The sequence below is a fragment of the Muntiacus reevesi genome, chromosome 2 (assembly GCF_963930625.1).
Source record: "Muntiacus reevesi chromosome 2, mMunRee1.1, whole genome shotgun sequence".
In the NCBI taxonomy this organism is placed as follows: domain Eukaryota; kingdom Metazoa; phylum Chordata; class Mammalia; order Artiodactyla; family Cervidae; genus Muntiacus; species Muntiacus reevesi.
In genome coordinates, this window is record NC_089250.1 from 203455327 (window position 1) to 203477112 (window position 21786).

The window sequence follows — 21786 nt, forward strand, 5'->3', positions numbered from 1 at the left end:
GGTGTCACTGCCACGTCGAGGAGGCTGAGAAGGCCGAGGACAGTCAGGAGGGGCCCCGGGAAGGGCCCCACATGCCCGCAAGCAAGAGGAAGCATTCCCGGCCGGGAGACCGCAAGCACCCTGGCCCTGAGATGAAAGAGGCATGGTCTCTTGGAGAAACAGTCACAAGGGCCGTTGGGCTGAAGGGTTGTGTGGGGGTGGGAATGAGGTCAGGAGGGTGGTGGAGCCAGATTATTTATCGTTGTCTCCAGCCCTTAGTGCAGCACCAACCCTGTAGGAGAAGCTCAAGGAGTCTCTGTTGAATTGATGGGGAAGGGCCCTGAGGGCTCCCCCGACTTCCAGGGGGTGAGCCCCGCTTGCTGGGCAGGAAGAGTTAGCGAAGGTCCCAGTGATGGATGCACTCGGTGAGAGGTCCATTCCTTTAGAAGGAAATTTTCAGTGGATGTCCCTGGTGGTCCAGTGGTTAAGAATCCACCTGCCAAGGTGGGGGACGTGGGTCCGATCCCTGGTCCAGGAAGATCACACAGGCCGTGGAGCAGCTAAGCCCGTGAGCCACACCTGCTGAGCCCCAGCACCCTAGAGCCCGTGCTCTGCGGGAGAAGCCACTGCAATGAGAATCCCTCGTACCACGAGTAGAGAGTAGCCTTGCTCACCGCAGCTAGAGGAAAGCCCGCCCGCAGCTTCAAAGACCCAGTGCAGTCAAAAATAACTAATAAAAAATTTTAAAAAAGAAGCTACTTTTTATATATACGTAAAAAGAAAAAAAAGTTCTCGGATGCAAACCAAGTGGTGGAGGCGGAGACTGGAGGGAAAATTCCACCCAGGTGACGTCTCTCCTCCCATCAGGCCAAGTGATGGTGCTGTGGGCTTGGAGGCTCTGACAGGCAACAGCCGCCCTGAGTCCGTTTAGTACCAGCCTGGCAAACACTCAGAGGCCGTCTGTACGACTGGGCTTGCCCGGGGGTCCTGCAGGCCTACGTCCCCTCCCGAGCTCTCAGGGTGGACGGTGGAAACACCCTCAGCCCCTGGCAGTCCCGCTCCACATCCTCCAGTAGCCTCCTGGCCACTTCAGAGTAAGCCCAGAGTCCTCACCATGGCCTCCACCCCCCACTTCAGGGCCTTTGCACGTGCTGTTCCTGCCACCTGGAAGATCCTTCGTCCACATTCCCATAGGGGTCCCCTCCTCTACTTCCTTCAGTCTCCGTTTGAAAGTCTTTTCACCAGAGGCCTTCTCTGACCCCCTGGCTAACATAGTAGCTCCACCCTCTATTCCCTCTGTTTTTCTCTCCCTCTTATTTTCCACAGCACTGAGCTTCATTTGATATACTGTACCCACCCCACCCCCTTGTTTTTTTAAATAACCTGTCTCCTCTCACTAGAATGTAAGTTTCTTGAGAGCAGAGTCTTTGATGTGCTCGCTGTGTGCCCAGAGGAGTTGTTCAATCAATACTGAGTGAATGAATGAATTGGGGAAATGAGGTCAGTGTCACCCGCCACTCAGGGTCATGTGAATGTGGAATTTCGGGCCTTGCGCTTCCCTGTGTGTGGTTTGCATGCTTGCGTTGCCCTGCAGGTGGCAAGTAAACACATGCTATTTCAGAAGGTCCGTATTTCTCTTTGCCTTCTGTTTATGGCAGGCGATAATGATTTTCCATTTATGGCATTAATATAAAGTTTCCTTTTTGAAGCACGCTCATTCAAGATTAAAAAAAGAGAAAATCTCTGCCTGCCTGCCTAAAAGATAGTTTATAATGCACATTACCGTCTTACAAAAAAATGCTTTCTGAGAATAAAAAGAAATGTTAATTCTTTTCGAGCGGCTATTGAAAAAGATTTTATAGATAGCTGTGGAAGAAAAAATGGTTTCATAAAGATACAGCATCCTGTGTCTTGGAGTCCAGGAGGAAACCCTAGATTCTGGATCTGCGTGAATATTCTACTAACCTGAAACAAAGTATAAAATCTCAAGGTGTACATTGGTTGCAGGAAACAATGGTGCATAAGTATTTGAGAAATAACCCCAAGCCTTCCTTTAATGATCCTCCATCTGACTTGCACATAAGCATGTGATTTTGTTGGTCTGTCTACCCATGGCCATGAGAAACTCTGCTTCAGTTTGTGTTGTTTTGATCCACCTCTAGGGGGCAGTCTCAACCATTGGTTTAGATCTTGCAACCTAACTGTACAGAATGTGGAGTCTTTGTTATTCTTGTTTTAAGGATGGGAGTGCATCTGATATGTCAGCAAAAGCCTCAACATACAAGCTCAGAACTATACTTTTTCATTCAAGTAATATGCATTCAGGACTTACTGTGCCGTGCTGGGAAAACCAAATCACTGGGAGAACACTAGGATGGGTTTTGAAGGCAGAGTAGGAGTTTTGTACTGTAAGATACATTTGGATCGTTGATTTCTAGGAGCATAGGGCCATCATTGAGAACATTCATTAAGGTTTTTTTTTTTTTAATTTATTTGTTCATTTTTTATTTGGCTGCATTGGCTGTTAGTTGTGGGACCCGGGATCTTCATTTTGTCTTGGGGGATTTTTCATTGGGGCCCATGGATTCTCCAGTTGTGGCTCAGGCTTCAGAGCACGTGGGCTCAGTAGCTGTGGCTAATGAGTAGCACGTGGGCTTAGTTGCCCTGCAGCTTGTAGGATCTTAGTTCCCCAACCAGGGATTGAACCCGTGTCCGCTGCATTGCAAAGCAGATTCTTGACTGGTGGACCACCAGGGAAGTCCCTCAGGTATTATTTTAAACCTCTACTAAATGCTCCACTGTTGCTAGGTCCTGGTAGTGACTTCAGATTCAGATACCTCTTAGTATTAGTTCTACCACTGCATCACTGAGAGCTCACTCAGTGTGAATCACACACACACACACACACACACACACACACACACACTTACATACACGTGACTTGAGTAAAGAAAATAATGTGTTAACTCTTGTGACTTAGAAGTCCAAGTAGTGCTGGCTTCAGGCGGGGCTAGGTACTGGCTAGACCAGTTTCTGTCTGGTCGTCTGTGTCCTCAATTCTGCTGCCTCTATGTTGATGTTACTCTTGGACAGATCTCTTCTTGGAACATAGTAGGACATTTATAACTGTGGACCTAATCAGTTGATAAATATAGCTTCTTCATTTTGGTGGACCTTAGAGCTCACAGCTCATGCACACATGCTAAGTCGCTTCAGTGGTGTCTGACTCTGTGCAACCCTATGGACTGTAGTCCGCCAAGCTCCTCTCTCTATGGGATTCTCCAGGCAAGAATACTGGAGTGGGCTGCTGTGCCTTCCTCCAGGGAATCATTCCAACCCGGGGATCGAACCCGAATCTCTTACATCTCCTGCATTGTTAAGTGGGTTCTTTACCACTAGTGTCACCTGGGAAGCCCCCTTCACAACTCATATCAGCTAATAATTCCAGAGGAAGAGAGAGAGGGACTTTTCCAGCAGATTCAACCAATCCCTGGTTTGAATCTGTTGACCTGACTTTGGGCAGAGCCCTAAACCCATCACATGACCAGGGAGACAGACTAGCCAGATTAGCCTGGCCTTGGCTGTCCAGGCTTCAGTCATGTGCTCGCCCTTGAGGGGTCACCAGTGTGATTTCCACTCATACCATGTGTGCTGAGAGTGAGGAGAGATGGTTTCCCAAAGGAAAACCGAGGCGATGTAACTAGAAGAAAATGAATAGGGGCTTCCCTGGTGGTCCAGTGGTTAAGACCCCAAGCTTCCACTGCAGAGGGCATGGGTTTGATACCTGGTCAGGAAGCTAAGATCCTGCATGCCCTGTGGTGCAGTGAAAAAAAAAAAAAAAGAAAGAAAAAATGACAAAAACAACCGATGTCCACTGTCTTCCCCTGGACATGGCCTTGGGGCAATTTGCTTCAGCTTTCAAAGCCTCAGTTTCCTCCTGTGTAAAATGGGGATAATGATCCCAGGGCATAGCATTCTTGTAAAGTGAAAGTGAAGTCATTCAGTCGTGTCCGACTCTTTGTGACCCCGTGGACTGTAGCCTACAGGTTCCTCTGTCCATAGTATTTTCCAGGCAAGAATACTGGAGTGGGTTGCCATTTCTGCATTCTTGTAGACACCCACAAAAAGCACCTTAAATGGTCATTGAAGTGGCCCCAAACCTGGGCTCCAGTAATCTGTAACATGCGCTTGTTGCTCATAAATCGTCCCTGCAGTAAGATGTGGCACTTGGCCGGGGGAGGAGCAGAACAGATGGAGTAAGTCAGGTGTGCGGAAGTGCTCTGTGAACTCCGCGTGGTGCCCCCGACACAGCGTGTTCACAGCCTCATCATTAAGCCATTCCAAGTTATTGTTCTTCTCCAATGGGACTTGACACCTGCAAAGTCAGGTCCGCGACATCTGCCGGCCCTGGAAACCAATCCAGTGTTCTCAGCTGCTCGTGAATGCAGCTCAGGCTCTGGCACTCGCTAAATCAACCCTCTTTAGGAGAATTCCAATCTTCTGGCCTCAGAGGAGTACGTGATCCCTGAAATATAGACTCTGTCGAGCTCCTTTAAGCATAACTGATTCTAGGCGTTTCTTTCCAATTCCATTTTTTTCCCCCCAGAGAGAATTAATAATATGGTCATTGATAAAATTCTACAAATTTCTCTGGGGCTAGCATTAGGGATAAAGATGATAAGGAGAACAATGATGGCAGTGGGACTTGGCTTTCACGTCACGTCCGAGTTGCTTAGACCATTTGCCGTACTTAACGAGAGCCTCCTCGGCCCCTGTCACTCTAGGCAGACCCAACTGCTGACCGATCCATGAGCCTTTCAGGCTTTCTCAGACTCCCCAACCTTAGCTCCTGCTCCTCCTGCTGTGTGGAATGCCTTTCTCTTGTTGTCCAGCGAGGCTTTTAACTTGCTTTTTTCAATATTCGTGTGTATGTTGTGTGTGTTAGTCGCTCAGTTGTGCCCGACTCTTTGCGACCCCATGGACTGCTCCTCTGTCCATGGGATTTTCCAGGCAAGGGTACTGGAGTGGGTTGCCATTTCCTTCTCCAGGGCATCTTCCCAACCAGGGATCGAACCCAGGTCTCCTGCACTGCAGGCAGATTCTTTACCAACTGAGCTACAAGGGAAGATATTTAATACTTATTTTTATTTATTAATATTTATTTGGCTGCTCCAGGTCTTAGTTGTGGCACGCAGGATCTTCCATCTTCATTGCAGCATGTGAGCTATTTAGTTTTGACATGTGGGATCTAGTTCCCCAACCAGGGATCGAATCCAGGCCCCCTGCATTGAGAGCACAGAGTCTTAGCCACTGGACCAGCAGGGAAGTCCCCAGACCATTTAGTTTTCAAATCTGAGCTCAAACGTCTTCTTATTTATTCATTTAATGAGGGCCCATTGTGTGCCAGGCACCGTCCTAGGGGCTTAGAATATACAATGCGATCAAAACAGACACAGTCCCTGCCTTCATGGAATTTACATGCTAGTGCAGGGAGGGATGGCCCAGTAATAAGAGGCATGATGAGTAAGATCAAGGAGAAGTTATATTAGTGAGGGCTTGGGAGTGTGTGTGTGTGTGTGTGTGTGTGTGTGTGTGTACATGGCTTGCCATTTTTAAAAGTATTTATTTTTGCTGCATCGGGGTTTGGTTGATCTTTGTCGTGGCACACGCTCTTTAGTTGTGACACCTGGGCTCAGTCTGTGTGGCGTGTGGAATCTTAGTTCCCCAACCAGAGACTGAACCCACATTCCCTGGATTGGAAGCCCGGAGTCTTAATCACCAGGAAAGTCCCTGGAGTTTTAAATAGGATGCCTGGGTAGGACGTCGCCAAGAAGGTAAGATCTGAGACCAGCCTTGAAGATGAGGAATCTGGGTGTTTACCCGGGGGAAGGATGGTGAGTCAAAGGCCCATGGGTGGGTGGGCACAGGCTGGGTGTTTCGGGTACCGGAGTGATGAGGTGGTCAGGGATGTGGGTGGAGGCTCAGTGGGCGGGGCCTGGTGGCCACTGAGAACCCGTGCAGAGTCCAGAGCAGAGAAGTGGAATGATTCGGCTTCCCTTTCATCAGGACTCCCGGGCTGTCGCAGGGAGAATGGATGGCAGCGGGGAGGGCAGGAGCAGGAGGACAGTGAGGAGTCCTGAACCGGCGTGGTAGCAAGGAGGTGGGGAGAAGTGGTCACATTTGGGAATACGTGGTATTTTTCACTTGACGCTGATGGATTGGACCTGGAGTGGGAAAGTGAGTGAGTGAGTGAGGCTTTCAGGATGACTCCCAAGGATTTGAGCCTGGCCTTGCCCTCAGGAGCCTCCCTAGTCCCCTCCTTCAGATCTCTGCATCACATTTTATACATTTTTGTTATCATCCCTTGGGGCTTCCCTGGTAACTCAGCTGGTAAAGAATCTGCCTGCAATGCAGGAGATTGCGGTTCAGTATTATTGTCTGGAGAATCCCATGGACAGAGGAGCCTGGCGGGTTACAGTCCACAGGGTCGCAAAGAGTAGGACACGACTGAGCCACTGCACCCAGCACAGCATAATCAATTGTCTCCTTTTTTTGGCCTCAGATGCCTTTGGGAATCTGATGAAAGTGATGGACTCTCTTCCCAGAAAAATACCGTTATGCATTCAATTGAATGGATATCCCCAGACCCCCGTGCAGGCCATTCCCTAAATTACAGACCCCTGGCCAGTGTGTTATTTGACTGAGCGCCTGACAGCAGGGAGTGCCATTCACATCACTCAGAACTGGAATGGAGGACAGAGTTGTGAGGATCAGTCCCTGACTGAGGGTTGGGTACAGTCTACATACAGACAAGCTGGGATCTGGCTACCCACTGGGTTGAAGTTTTTGTTAAATCCTCATTGCATAGGTAACAGCCACACTGTAAACACTTGATCAGTGTTTGCTGAAAGACGATGATAAACTTGATACTTTACAAGGTTCTCCCGTGTTTTCAGGATGTCTGATGTGTGTGCGTGCTCAGTCATGTCTGATTCTTTGTGACTTCATGGACTGTAGCCAGCCAGGGTCCTCTGTCCATGGGATTTTCCAGGCAAGAATACTGGAGTGGGTTGCCATGTCCTATTCCAGGGGGAAGTCTTAAATATTAATTAATATTCACTCACTCTCACACTCCACGTTTTATAGCCTGAGAAATAAAGCCTCAGCAAAGTGAAATATGCCGTGCCAGGGAGAGAGGTGTCTGGCATCTGACCAGGATGAGAGTTGACTGGGTGGGCACTTGGCCTTCCTCAGCGGTTACCATCACGGAGCTGGACGATGTGAAAGCTGAGACTGGGGCCCTGGGTTCCAGGCTTCCCACATGATGGTTGGTCCCCTCCTTCCCCACAGTTCTACACTCCAGAAATTTATAATCCAGCTGGGGAATCGGTAATAAGAAGCAAGAAAAGGATCCTTAATGACTTCCACTTTTCTCCTGGTTAATTCTTAGAGTAGACCTGCAAGGTAGACCTTATTAACATCCCCTTTTTACAGACAAGGAAACAGAGGCTCAGAGAAGGTAAGTAGCAGAGTTCAGGGCTCCCCTCCAGGTCTCCAAATCCCCTGATAATGAGTGAGCAATAGATATAGTTAGAGGCTTACAACGTAGCACTTAATTATATACGATTTCACCCGGTATTGTATGTAACTTAATACTAATTGCGGGGTTTCAGACTGAGCTGAAGTGAGAGGGGGTGAGAATGGCAGGGAAGCCTTCGTGGAGACTTGGGGAGCTGAGCTGGGCCTTGGAGAGGATCTATGGGGAGCTGGGAGGGGAAGGGAATCAAATAATTAAGGCATCAGGACAGCAGTGAGTTGGGTGGGGTGGGACGGGGCTAAGATGGTACTATTTAAATAATGGAACTCTGTAAATGGAATTCTAACTAACATTCATTGAGAACTACCCAAGTGCCAGATTCCATGCGATCTTTTTATTGTTATTGCATCCAACTCACCTTCGACTGTATGTTGTTGTTGCTATTATTTAGTCACTAATTCGTGTCTGTGACCCCGTGGACTATATAGCCCGCCAGGTTCCTCTGTCCATGGGATTTCCCAGGCAAGTATATTGGAGTAGGTAGCCATTCCCTTCTCCAGTGGATCTTCCCAGATCAGGGATGGAACCTGTGTCTCCTGCATTGGCAGGTGGAATTTTTTTTTTTTTTTTAACTACTGAGTCACCAGGGAAGCTTATGAGGGAAAGACAGATCCAACCAGACAGATACTATTTTTACCTCCACTTGACAGAAACAAATAGCACTGTTGTGACTTGAAACCAGGCCTCCCAGGTGGCGCTAGTGGTAAAGAACCCACCTGCCAACGCAGGAGGCGCAAGAGATGTGGGTTTGATCCCTGGATCAGGAAAATCCCCTGGAGAAGGGAATGGCAACCCCCTCTAGTATTCTTGCCTAGGAAATCCCGTGGACAGAGGAGCCTGGCAGGCTATAGTCCATAAAGTCACAAAGAGTTGGATTCAAGTTAGCGGCTGAGCATGCAACAGACACTGGACTCCAAAGCTCACATTCTTCACAGCTCAATTTCAAAGCTGACCTGATTAGAGGTGGACATATTGTGGATAATAAAGAGTAAACAGGGCTGGTCCAGTGCCTCGCTGGCAAAGTGTGGCCCATGGGCATTGCCTGGGAGCTTGTTACAGGTGTCAGCTTGGGCCCCTGAATCAGAACCTCACTTTCCACACAGCCCCAGGTTATTTGTGCATGCATCAGCTTTTGAGAAACATGGGGTTGATGAGAAGTTTTGCTGGCTCTGTGCCTGAGCTCTTCAAATCTTTCCAATGACATCTCCCTCCTGGCAGAGGCAAATAAATGTATTCCCGGAGGTGAAAACCCAGGGCAGCCCACCCCGAGCTGAGATCTCTTTGAAGTCTCATATTTCATCTAAAAATGTCATTGAATATTTCATCCTGTACCATAATATATCAGTGGCCATTTTAATATCTCAAAATAGTTATGTAAATTACCATGGAGTAGGATCCGTGTTTCCGGAAGGCGCATGGGATGGGTTTCCTTGTATCTTAAATGGGGTAGTAATAACCACTTCAAGGGTTGCCGTGAAGATCAAAGGAGAATCATGTATATGGAAATGCTGCGTCAACTGTCCGCCTCGTACAGGCATTGTTCTGAAAAAGGAACTGAGAATCCTCTCCAGATGCATATCCCGCAACCTACCAGCTCTCCTGAGTTCACGGTACTTTCCTCACAGTCAAGATGAGGCAGGACTCAGTCCAAGGAGGACCAAGGAATGTCTCTGGGCTTCTCAGGAAGCCAGGGAAATAGGAACAGGAACACCTATTGCTAATTTGTTTAAATTTCTTATGATTTCATAGTATCATCCTTTCTTTTACTCCTCACTTCCTGATTGGCCAGATTAGTTAGCCTGAAAAACCCCAGGAAAACTCGGAGGCTTCAGAGACTCAGGGTTAGAGAGATGGGAATCCAACATCCTGTCCCCTGGTGGCCCAGAGAGAGGGGAGCCTGGGAGGAAAAGTGGGGGGCGACAGGGAAAGAGGGAAGCAGATGGTCACGACCTAGAGTCTTCCTGCAGGAAAAGGGGTGAGAAGGGGGCTGGGCTGTCAGCCCTGGTCTAGCAGGGACTCTCTGGCCTCCCCGCCCAGGGGACCCCTCTCCTTGTAATCAGAAGGAGAAGGGAAGGCAGAGCGAGAAAGGCCCAGAGAGGCAAGACGGACAGAGACAGTGGCCATCCACGTCCAAGGCCAAGGAGGATGGGCAGCCAGAGAAGGTGCGGGAGGGGAGGAGCCTCATTCAGAACCGCGGAAGCTAGAGGGGGAGAATTTGGGGAACGGATGGGTCGGAACAGCTCCCCGTGGCCCCAGATCAATGGAAAAGGATGAAGCCGGAAAGAGCTATTATATTTGCCTAAGGAGGTTATGGATCACCCTTGGGAAGAGTTCTGGTAGATTAATGGGGTGCAAGGCAGATTTTGAGAAGCTAAAAAGAGAATGATGGAAATTCTTTTTTTTCTCCTCCCCATGATAATCGTTAGGATTTTCACACAAATTATGTTTCTATTACAAGCGTCTTACTTGCCATTTAACACTTAATCCGTCTGACTTGTGACTAGAATGTAGCTGACACTGTCTCTTTAGTTAAGAAGCTAAGTTAGTTAAGAAGCATAGAAGAGGGCAAAGCATTGTTTACGGAATGACCCTATTTTCATTTAAAAGAACGTGTGTGTTTGTGTGTGTGTTTATAAATGTGGATATATACATATTATAAGCAAAGAAAAACATCTAGTGCAATACGCATCAGATCATGATGGAGGTTTCACTGGTATTACATATGTCACTTTATTCACTTGTCTTTGACTGCACTGGGTCCTCGTCACTGCTTGTGGGGTTTCTCTAGTTCCCCCGAATGGGGGCTGCCCTTGGCTGGGGTGTGCGGGCTGCTCCCTGCGGTGGCTTGTCTTGTTGCAGAGCACAGGCTCTAGGTTTGCAGGCTTCAGTCCTTGTCGCACACAGGCTTAGTTCCTCCTGGACACATGGACTTTTCCCAGACCAGGGATTGAACCCCTGTCCCCTGTATTGCCAGGCAGATTCTTATCCACCTCACCACTAGGGAGGTCCATATGTCACTTTTAATATTTATAGTTTATTATACATTTACCATCCCCCCATAGGGCTGTAAAAATTTTAATAGGGGTTATCTCTAATGATCAGGCCATGGTATACAACTTATAATTCTATTGGCTGCAAATGACAGAAACTCAGTTGAAACAAAATAACATTAGGGTCATAACTAAGTTGTCCAGACACTTAGACTTCACGCATGGGTGGATCCAGGGTCTCAAATTATGTCATTAGGACTCTTGTTCTTTGCATCGCTGGGATCTGCCATCTTCTTTCTTGACTTCATTCTCAGGCATTTCCAAGCCTGCGTCTCGTCACCTTAGCCCCCGAGTGGAAAGAGAGCAGCTTTTCCCCGGGAGTGTCAGTAAAGTTCTTGGGCTGACTTTCAAGGGCCAGGCGCCGGCCGAGGCTCATCCCCAGACCAGTGGATCCTTGCAGCCAGGGAAGTACTGCGTTGATGGGCGAGACCATCAAGGTCATGTGACCCGAGAGGAGACCAAAGGAACTTTCAAAGGCATCTAAGGAAGCCAGCAAACTGGGAAAAGGGACTGAATGGTTGCCCCAAGGAAATCCAGAGTTCTGTGACCAGAAAGGGAAGCAGAAAACCACAAACATCTGCTTCAAAGGGACCTTCCCTCTCTGCATCCTATATTTTTGTAATGACCGAGTTGTTTATAATAAGCATGCATTTCTTTCACAGTGGCAAGAAAAAAAAAAAAAGAGATTTCTCTCTCAAACAACTGATCTGGGTTCCATATGGTTAGGGCAGTAGAGATCACCAAATCACGAGCATGGAGAAAACAGTAAAGCCCAAATCTTCTCAGAGTCCTTGATTTTATTAGGGCATGGGAGGAATATAACAATGAGGCTGGGGAATCAAATCGCCCTTCTCCTTTCCATAGATTGTTAGTTGCATATGTTGGAAACCCACTGGGCCATCAGTCTCTGGGGCTCTGGGTCGCCAGGGTGATGCGCCCAGGGAGCAGGGCCTTCGTCAAGGTCAGCCTCTGCCTCTCAGCCTCCCGTGGGGCGTGTGCTGTACCTGGGCCTCAGTAAACGCTCCCCTGCATTCCGACATCACACCGCTCTGTTTCTTGATTTCAGGGTTACACTAAGGACATGGTGACAGACTTTGATGAGAAGCACGATGAGTATTTAATATTGCTCCAGCAGAGGAACCGGTAAGATGCAGCCGCCCGACAGCAGCCCTTGATATTAACCAAATCAAAAGCCTATTTAGAGTTATTAACAGCGTGCAGGCTCGGTTTCACATCGGAACGGGCTGCAGTCGCCCTCCACGCGGAGGCTTGGAATAATATCTGCCATCCCAGTTCCTATTTCTCCATTCACTGATTTAATCGCATCTTTCGATTGAACTGTAGCAAACCGTCAGACGTGTGGGGCCCGCCTCTCGTCTCCGTGCCTCCCGTTCTGGGAGAAGCTGGGTTTGTTAAGAAAAGCTAGAATTTGGCAGGGCCCATGCGTGAATAACCTAGCCTGTGATCTCACAGGCTTTGAAGGTCCCCGGAAATCTGAGCCTGTAATCATGCCTTGTTATGTAAAGGGGGAGTCCTTTTACACTTGTGTTTGAAGTTGGTCAATGTCATTTAAAGCTGTCAATCCTGATTTGACTCTGGAGTGCCAGTTCTCATAAAAAACCTGCAGCCCGATGCTATGTGTACTGACTGAGGTCAAAGCTTCTGGTCTGGTTGGAGAGAAGTATTATGTTCTCCAGGCCTTTGTAAGGCTGTGCAAGTTCACTTGCCGTTCATTGTGGTTTGTCTTCAGGCCCTGGAACCTTGGGGAAAGTTGGGTTTGCAAACTTAGATGCTAGGAGGGGCCAGGCAGTGAGTGAAGCTAGCTCAGTGGGGACAGTGGGCACCTGGAACTCTCATGCGCCCAGGGGTTCATATCCTCCAAAGTGACAGGAGACAGTGAAAATCTGGATTTGTGTGGTGAAATATCCTGAGTTTTAAAATGTTGGTGTGTACGTGCTAAGAAGCTTCAGTTGTGTCCAGTTCTTTGTGAACATATGGACTGTATGTAGCCTGCCAGGTTCCTCTGTCCATGGGGATTCTCCAGGCAAGAATAATAGAGTGGGTTGCCATGCCCTCCTCCAGGGGATCTTCCTGACCCAGGGATCAAACCTGCATCTCTTGGGTCTCTTGCATTGGCAGGCAGGTTCTTTACCCCTAACACCACCTGGAAAGCCCTCCCCCCCCAAGATGTTGGTAATGAATTCAAATCAAAGCCTAAAACAGACAGAGGATACTACAGCCCCACACCCCCAGATCTGCAGGAGCAGGAAGGCCAGGGGAACTTATTTGGGACTTTTTGTGCTTTGGAGTTGTGCTTGGGGTCTTGCAGGCAGGAGAGCCTGGGGGTTGTTATTCTGAATATGAATTCAGCCCTTGTCTGATGGGCTGGATTCCCGGTGCTTGTCAGCTGGGGCCCTGGAGGCGTGCTGCATGGGGAAAGCTTTTATGGTGCAGGATTGCCTCATGTGTTGTAGGAGTTTCGCGTCCCTGCCTACCTATCCTCTTACTAAATTTCACTAAGACCTCCAGTATCTGTGACGAGACCTGCCCTCACTCCAGATGCCTGCAAGCAAGGCAGTCCTGCCCCCAGTAGAACACCTCTGAATAGATAAACACTCCAAGACCAGCCAGAAATGCCAGGTGACATCCCATGTGCCCACGCTCTGTGCTCGTCTCCCTCCATCCCAGGGGCAACCTCAAACCCAGGCTTGTGCTGATTAGACCAATGTGGGTTTTTATCATCATCAATGCCAGGGAGCAGAATGTTTTTATTCAATTTCTGGCAGGCTGGATGGTGCCACTGAACACCTGGGCGATCATTGAATCGTATACACGTGACTTGTCTGGGAGGAGAGTGTCATAGTTCCTCATGATCAAATTGCTTCTCATTAATCGAGGGATCAATACTTGTGTGATCAAAGAGGCACCGGCCAATAGCATAGCTGAGAAGAGCCAGAGAGGAGGTCACAGCACAAAGGCAATTAAAAAATATGCCAAAACGGAGCTGCCATAAAATTTGGGAGATGTGTTTGTCACCGAGAGGGAGCTGGCTCAATGCCAGGGAATTAGAAGGTAAAGCTAGAAACGCCTCCAAATGGAGACATATGCAGAGTAGAAGTGCCCCGGAGCTGTCCTCAGATGGAGCCTGAGAAGGCACCTTTGCTGAGGTGCCAGCTGTGAGGCAGGCAGCTCGCCCCCATCATCTCGTTTTATCCACACACTGCCCGATTAGACAGTTATTGCACCCATTTTACAGATGGGGAAGTGACAAGGAAGTGTCCTTGGAAGACCAAGGACAGCAAGCATTTGCCCGGGGTCATGCAGCAGGGAAGTGGTGGACCTGGGCCCTACATTTTTTTTTTCCCAGCCGTGCCATGCAGCATGTGGGATCTTAGTTCCCAGACCAGGGATTGAACCTGCGCCTCCTGTGGTGGAAATACAGAGTCCTAACCACTAGACCACCAGCAAAGTCTCTGTACTTTCTTATTTATGTTTTGTCTGACGCTGTCGTCAGTAATTCAGAGGAGAGAAATCTGCCAGGGTTGCCAGTGGCTCTAAGTTCACTGTGGAGGGGTTTTGTAGGGATAAACTGAAATTGAGTTGAAAATCTACTTATAAGACTGGGTTGAGTGGGAAGGAGGTTCAAGAGGGAGGGTATATATACACTTGTATATAGATCTATACATATAGATATATAGACATATAGCTGATTCACGTTGCTGTAGAGGAGAAACTAATACAACATTGTAAATCAATTATACACCAATTAAAAAAACGACTGGGTTCAAAAGCAGCCTCTGAGCCTTTTTAAAACGTTTTTTTTTCCACGTGGACCGTTTTTAAAGTCTTGACTGAATTTGTTACAATGCTGCTTCTGTTTTTTTATTTGATTTTTTTGGCCACAAGGCACATGGGATCTTAACTCCTTGACCAGTGATCAAACCCTCACCCCCTGCATTGGAAGGTGAAGTCGTGACCACTGGACCACCAGGGAAATCCCAGCCTCTGAACTTCATATTGGGCACAGAGGGAGGTGAAAACCCAGTCTGTATACAGGGTTGCTGTGACCCAAGAAGGGGGTGTGTAATCACTGGACTGAGTTCTCAGAGACCTGTCCAGAACACAGCTCCCCACAAAATGCTGATCAGGTTATTCTTTTATTCTTTCAGCAGGATTCCACTGAGTACCTTCTCAGTGCCTGGCATTGGCACTAGTACTAGGGAGAACATTGCAATGAAGGAGACACAGGCAGCCTTAGTTAGTGCTCCTCTGCTCAAAAGGACAGGAACCCAAAGTAAATGACTTTAAACAGTGAGACTTACTGCCTTGTGAAATAAACAAATCTGGGATGATAACAGGATTCAGGCATAGTTGGATCCAGGTACTCAAAGTGGGTCACGGAAATCAGTCACTCTCCATCTCTCAGTTCTGCTTTCTTACCTTGGAATCATCTCACAAAGGTGCCTCCCTCACAGAGGCCAAGGCAGTCCCTGGAAACCCAAGGACATCCTACCTCTAGAGGAAGAAAACACATCTTTCTTAATAGTTTCAGCAGAAGTGCTGAGGCCCATCCTCACTCAAAAGTCCTGAGTTTCCATCCGTGAGCCAACTGCCATCCTGAGCCTGGTGGGGTGGCAGAGTCTGCCTGGCCCCTCCTGGGCCACCCTATGAAGCTGGGCAAGGGTGTGAGTCGCCCTCAAACCACGTGGAGTAAGAGGAGGAAGGGGGGCAGTTCTCAAGGGGAATCTGAGCTGTGTTTGGAAGACGGGGACGAGTGACTGGACAAATGAAAAGGACAGGTGTCTGCCACACAGCCCTGACCTTCAAGGAACTCCCCCCAGTAGTGGCGGGTGAGCACAAGGCTACCGGGACTAGGCCAGAAGGGGCCAAGAGTGATCATGAGCTCCAGGAGAGGACCAGGGAGGGTGGGGGAGATGCGGCAGCTCTTGTTGACCCGCGCACAGCCCTTGCCCAGAGGATGCTTAGTGATTCTGCTCACTCGGCGGCCTCATGAAAGATGTAATCATGCCTAACAGGACCCACGAAAAAGCAGCCCGAGTCATCAAAGGACTGAGACAGGAGGAACAGTTAAGAGCTACCGGCTGAGTGGGGCTGTAATATACACGCTAGAGGGCGGCAGGTCTAAGAATCCAACAATGTTGTTTTTTTTTTTTTTTTTTTTTTTTTTTGAAAAAAAAGGTTGAGGGAAACTTGCCATGAAAATGTACCCGAGTGAGAGGTGAACCCGCTGCCCCATGAGAAGATTTAGGCAGAAGGAAGAAAGGGGAAAACCAGCTCTGAGGGGGTCTTGTACAGATTGGTCTCGGAGCTGGAGCTTTGTCTGGCATCCCCTTCCATCCTCATGAGCTTAGGCATCCTGGGTCTAATTTTACAGAAGAGGAGACAGGCCCTGGAGGTGTAGGGACTTGCCCACAAAAGCTGGGAAATGGCAGAGCCTCCAGCACGGAGCTCGGTCTTCCACACCACGCCACCTCCGCCCACACGGATTGGGGCTGGTGACCTCCCAGAGGACAAATACTGGAGCTCGTGAGCCACTAGGTTCCAGGAGGAATGGCAGGCTCCTTGCACCACTGTCCCCTGCCTCTCCATCCTTCAAGGCTTCATTCAAATGCCCCTGCCTCCAAAAACCCCTACCTGGAGCTCTGCTTCTCCTCTGAACTCTCCATGTGTGGAGCTCTGCAGCGTGATGCCTGGTGAGGAGACAAGAAACGGCCGGATGACGTGGCAGGGAGATGAGCTCTGGAGCCTCATGGACCAGAATTTAAATCCCAGCCACTTCCTCGACTCTCTAACCTTGGGCAAGTACATCTATAAACCAGGCCAATGCCAGGATCTTAATTCCTGGGCCAGTGAAGGATGGAGAAGGACAAGGTGTTTGAGGGCCTGCAGTAAGCCCACCCATCCAAGTATGCTTTCTCCATCATCATCATCATCTTTTTGGTGATAAATATGTCTTCTTGAAAGTGAGCTGAGGGACTTCTTTGGGTGTTCCAGTGGCTGGAACTTCGCACTCCCAATGCAGGGGGCCTGGGTTCGATCCCTGGTTAGGGAACTAGATTCCACATGCCACAGCTAAGACCTGGCCCAGCCAAATTAAAAAAAAAAAAAAAAGTGAGCAAACATCCAGATAATCCTTGAATGCCTGACACTTAGAGAGCCTCTCGGTTGACCCTGGGGTTACCTGAGGTCCAAAGGAGACTTGTGGCCAGCCCACGGTCACACAGCAGCCGAGGCGCCTATAGACCAAGACAGTTGTTATAAGCCTGGTCACAAGCAGACCTGTGGGCAACGCGCCCCCTGCCCTTGGAGCTCAGCTAAGTCCTCTCCTCACCTGACCCCTGCTTGTGCCCCGACCACCCAGCTGTCCAGCATCTCATGTCACCGGTCACAGTCCCTGGTGCCACCCTGTACCCTGAGCAGTGTTTCCACTTCGTCTTTTGTGCGAAAGAGCTCTCTGTACAAATGCCCGCAAAGGTCATCACGAGATAAGCAGAAACGATGCCTGCGACGTGGTTAGATACCCGGGGGCTGTATTAGGATGCATGTCCATGCCTTCTCTCTCCTGCGAGACCTTGAGTTCCAGAAATAGTTTCTGAGAGTATTCCTCACCTTTCCTTGCACTCAGCACAGACCCCACACCCGGGGTGAGGGGGGGGTATGAAGGGAGAATAAACAGGCACACAGATACTATACTGTAGTGTGAGGCAGGGAGACTCGTGATATGAAACATACAGATCTATAAGGCAGTGGTCCCCGACCCATTTTTGCACCAGGGACTGGTTCTGTGGAAGATGATTTTTCCGTGGGCCAGGTGATGGGGATGGTCTCAGGGTGGTTCAAACACATTACACATATTGTGCTCTTTATTTCTATTATCATTCTATCAGCTCTATCCTCAGATCATCAGGCATTAGGTCCCAGAGGCTGGGGATCCCTGCTGGAAGGGATCAGAGTGTGAGGGCCGCAAGTGGCTGGGGGCTCCATCTCCACCAGGGCAGGGGACTGAATCTGATTTTCCTGAATCCCAGACACCAAGGGCAGTAGGCTATCCATTAAAAAAAAACACCCACTTTTCTTTGATGCCACGTGCGTATTCCTGATGCACTCAGCTGCAGTAGAGGAGTTCCTCTAGTGAGTCCTTTCACAGTCTGACTAATTATCTCCTCGTTTATCAGTTTCATAAATCCACATTTTCATAAATCAGTCTGCTTAACGAGAGACCCACGTGGAGCACCAGCCACAGAGCTTGGGTAGCGGGATGCCACGGCGACCGTTCAGGAAGCATCAGGAGAAAAGGTGACTCTGGAAGGAAGTGGAGGCAGGCACTGCCTGGCCAGGTGGTCAGATTTTTCCACCTGCCGACCATCTCAGGGTCTCGCAGGGCCTGGGTTCCCTGCTCTCCCTCCCCAGGGACCACTGGTATCCACTGCGTCCTTCGATTGTTTGCGCCAGAGAACGCAACTACTGCCGTGTTTGGGAACTGTCTCTTAGTTACTTCTGTTTTCCTTCTGTTTTATGCTGTTGCCCAACAATCAGGCATCTCCCAGGCTTCAGAGGCTGGCAAGAGATAAGCAGTCTGTAATGAATGTTCCTGCCACGATTGCCGAAAAGATGGATGTATCAACCGCTAAAGAAACATTTAAAAAAGCAAACAAAGAATTCACCCATAATGCCGCCACCCTCCCTGAACCACTGATTTAATTTTCACATTTATCACCTTCCACTCTGGGTCCCACAAACACACTTTTTTCCAACTTTGCACTTATCGCATAGGTACTGTTTTTATCCTGCCTTCTCCACCCCTCTCTGAACAGATCACAAACACCCCCCATGTTTCAACAGAATCTTCATAATTATAACAGCTACAGGAGATCTCTGCTTCCACTACCCTAGTGTGGGACATTCCGGTCGCTCTCGTGGTTTTGTTAGGACTGAATGCCGACCATTGTTCCTGATCAGAAACTATTTGCTGACTGAGTGAAGACCAAGTGCATGACATTTTCTGTTTCCAGCCATGTCTAAGCTTGTCAGTTTCAACTTTCTAGCTCTTGAAGTTGTCTTTGTTGTGGCAAAGACTCTGGAGCCACACTGCTTCAATTTGCATCCTAACCCCCTGCCATGCCAGCTGTGTGACCTCGGGCAAGTTACTTAACCTCTCTGGGCTCCAGTTTCCTTATCTATTAAATGAGGTTAAGAAAATTAATTACCCCATAGGGTTGTTGTAAAGATTAAAGTCTTAATACAGTCAATCCTTATTCCATATTTGCAAATTTATCCACCCACTACAATGTATTTGTAACCCCTGAATCAATACTTACAGTGCTTTTTAAAAATCTTATACTGTGTGCGTGCATGCTCAGTTGTGTCCGACTCTCTGTGACCCCATGGGCTGTAGCCCACCAGTCTCCTCTGTCCATGGGATTTTCCAGGCAAGAATACTGGAGTGAGTTGTCATTTCTTCCTCCAGGGGATCTTCCCGACCCAGGGATCAAACCCGCATCTCCCGCATCTCCTGCGTTGGCAGGTGAATTCTTTATCACTGCACCACCTGGGAAGCCCTTACCATATACAGTAAAGTGTGTTTTACTTACTGTCCTGTTTTTTTTACATTTTTGTGTTTTTCACTGGTGACTTCCCTGTTTAAACTGGTCCCTGGCATAAGGTTGAAGTGCTGTCCCACATTCCTAAGCCCAAGAAGGCTATGATGTCCCTTGTGGAGAAAATACACGTGTTAGATAAGCTTCATTCAGTCATGAGTTGGAGTGCTGCTGGCATGAGTTCAGTGTTACTGTATTAAGTATCAATATATATTAAATACTGGAGTGGGTAGCCTTTCCCTTCTCCGGGGGAATCTTTCCAACCCAGGGATCGAACCCAGGTCTCCTGCATTGCAGGCAGTTTCTTTACCAGCTGAGCCACAAGAGAAGCCCAATATATTAAATAAGGTGCCTTTAAACAGAAGCACACATAAAGCAAGGGTTTTTTTTGTTTGTTTTTTATTTTTTTCCCAATTATTTTTATTAGTTGGAGGCTAATTACTTTACAATATTGTAGTGGTTTTTGCCATACATTGACATAAATCAGCCATGGATTTACACGTGTTCCCCATCCTGAACCCCCCTCCCACCTCCCTCTCTACCCGATCCCTCTGGGTCTTCCCAGTGCACCAGCCCCGAGCACCTGTCTCATGCATCCAACCTGGGCTGGTGATCTGTTTCACACTTGATAGTATACATGTTTTGATGCTGTTCTCTCAGATCATCCCACCCTCTCCTTCTCCCATAGAGTCCAAAAGTCTGTTCTATACATCTGTGTCTCTTTTTCTATCTTGCATATAGGGTTATTGTTACCATCTTTCTAAATTCCATATATATGCGTTTTTAGTGTTTTTCTTTCTGGCTTACTCCACTCTGTATAATGGGCTCCATTTTCATCCACCTCATTAGAACTGATTAAATGAATTCTTTTTAATGGCTGAGTAATATTCCATTGTGTATATGTACCACAGCCTTCTTATCCATTCATCTGCTGATGGGCATCTAGGTTGCTTCCATGTCCTGGCTATTATAAACAGTGTAAAGCAAAGTTTTATTTTGATCAGTTGACGAACACGTTGTGACCAGAGGCTCACAGGAATCAAATCCTGTATTTTCCCCTAGAAACAGTGATTCCATATTCACAAATTCAGTGTTTGCCTCAACTTTATAGAACTGATCCCAAACAATGGGAATTGGCTCTATGTAAAGCATTTAGAGAGACTTCCCAGGTGGCGCAGGTGATAAAGAACCCACCTGCCAATGCAGGAGATGTAAGAGACACTGGTTCGTTCCATCCCTGGGTCAGGAAGATCCCTTGGAAAAGGGCACGGCAACCCACTCCAGTATTTATGCCTGGAGAATCCCATGGACAGAGGCACCTGGCAGACAACAGTCCATGGGGCCACCAAGAGTCAGACACAACTGAAGTAAGCCCACACCACGCACAAAGCATTTAGAACAGAGTTTGGCTTTCTACCTTTTATGGTTTTACCATTGCTATTACATTTTAAAATATTTATTTATTGGGTTGTGTTGGGTCATAGTTACAACAGACAGCCTCTCTAGTTGTAGTGTGCAGACTCCAGAGCACTTGGGCTCAGTCACTGTGGCAAGTGGGCTTAGTTGCCCCGTGGCATGTGAGATCTTAGACCAGGAATCAAACCTGTGTTCTCTGCATTGGAAATTGGATTCTTATCCAATGGACTACTAGGGAAATCCCACTATCGCTTTTAAAGATTTGCATTTTGCTACTTTGGTAGGAACTTATTTAATCACTGAAGAGGATCCACTTTTTTTTTTCCAACCATAGTTGTTTGTATTTCTCCTTCTGCGAAAAGAAACCTAGTTGGTGTGGGAGTGTGTGCAGGCGTTTGTAAAGGCTCTGAAGGGTTTGGCGTCAGATGGGAGCAGCTCTGAAATGGACATTGGGCGCTGTCCGTGGCAGGGACCATCAGGAGTGGGGGAAGGACAAAGCCAAAGTGTGAGGTTGGACTCTGGAGAAAGCTGAACAAGGAACCTGACCACGCTTATGCCAGGCCCCTTTCAGGCAAAGGGTTTGATCATCACATCGTTAATCTTGAACAAAGCCTGCACTGGTATATTTTTAAACTGCATCTGAATGGAAAATGATGACATTTGGGATATCAGGGGTGTTGGAGAACACATTTATTTCCTGAAGCCAAAAATCAGTCCTCCTGGCGTGATGGCAGCTGTTTTCTAACGTGAGGATGTGTTTCGTGAAATCTCTCTCACAGAGGCTTAGACCACATTTTGTTCCACGTGGAACAAAGTGCTGTTGTCCACGCCAAGGGGAGGTGCGTGACACTGGGATCATCCCAGGAAATCCAGGCCGTGTGTAGCAGCGTGCACACACACCTGCTGTTTGTCCCCCTGCCACCATGGGGCAAGGATGGTACCCGGGTTTTTGCTGATGTATCTTTGAGCCTCAGAATGAAAGCAGCGCCCGTGGAGCCTCCCCCTCCCTGCTCCTCCGTGTGTGTAATGGGCCTCTTAGGGCTGTTTATAGATGAACAGCTGGGCGCCCGCCACCCAGCCTCTGATTAGAAACGCTTGCCTGTCAGAGCAGCAGGTCCCTCCCCAC

At 48.3% G+C, this 21786-nt stretch overlaps 1 protein-coding gene across 1 annotated transcript in view; it reads left to right on the top strand.

Annotated features, from left to right (window-relative positions):
- The window catches only part of KATNIP (katanin interacting protein), a 228755-nt gene that overhangs the window by 48318 nt on the left and 158651 nt on the right, over positions 1 to 21786 (top strand). Inside the window, exon 3 of the mRNA XM_065924545.1 lies at positions 11693 to 11769. Within this exon, the coding sequence (XP_065780617.1) occupies positions 11693 to 11769 (77 nt within the window). The remainder of the gene's footprint in view (positions 1 to 11692; positions 11770 to 21786) is intronic.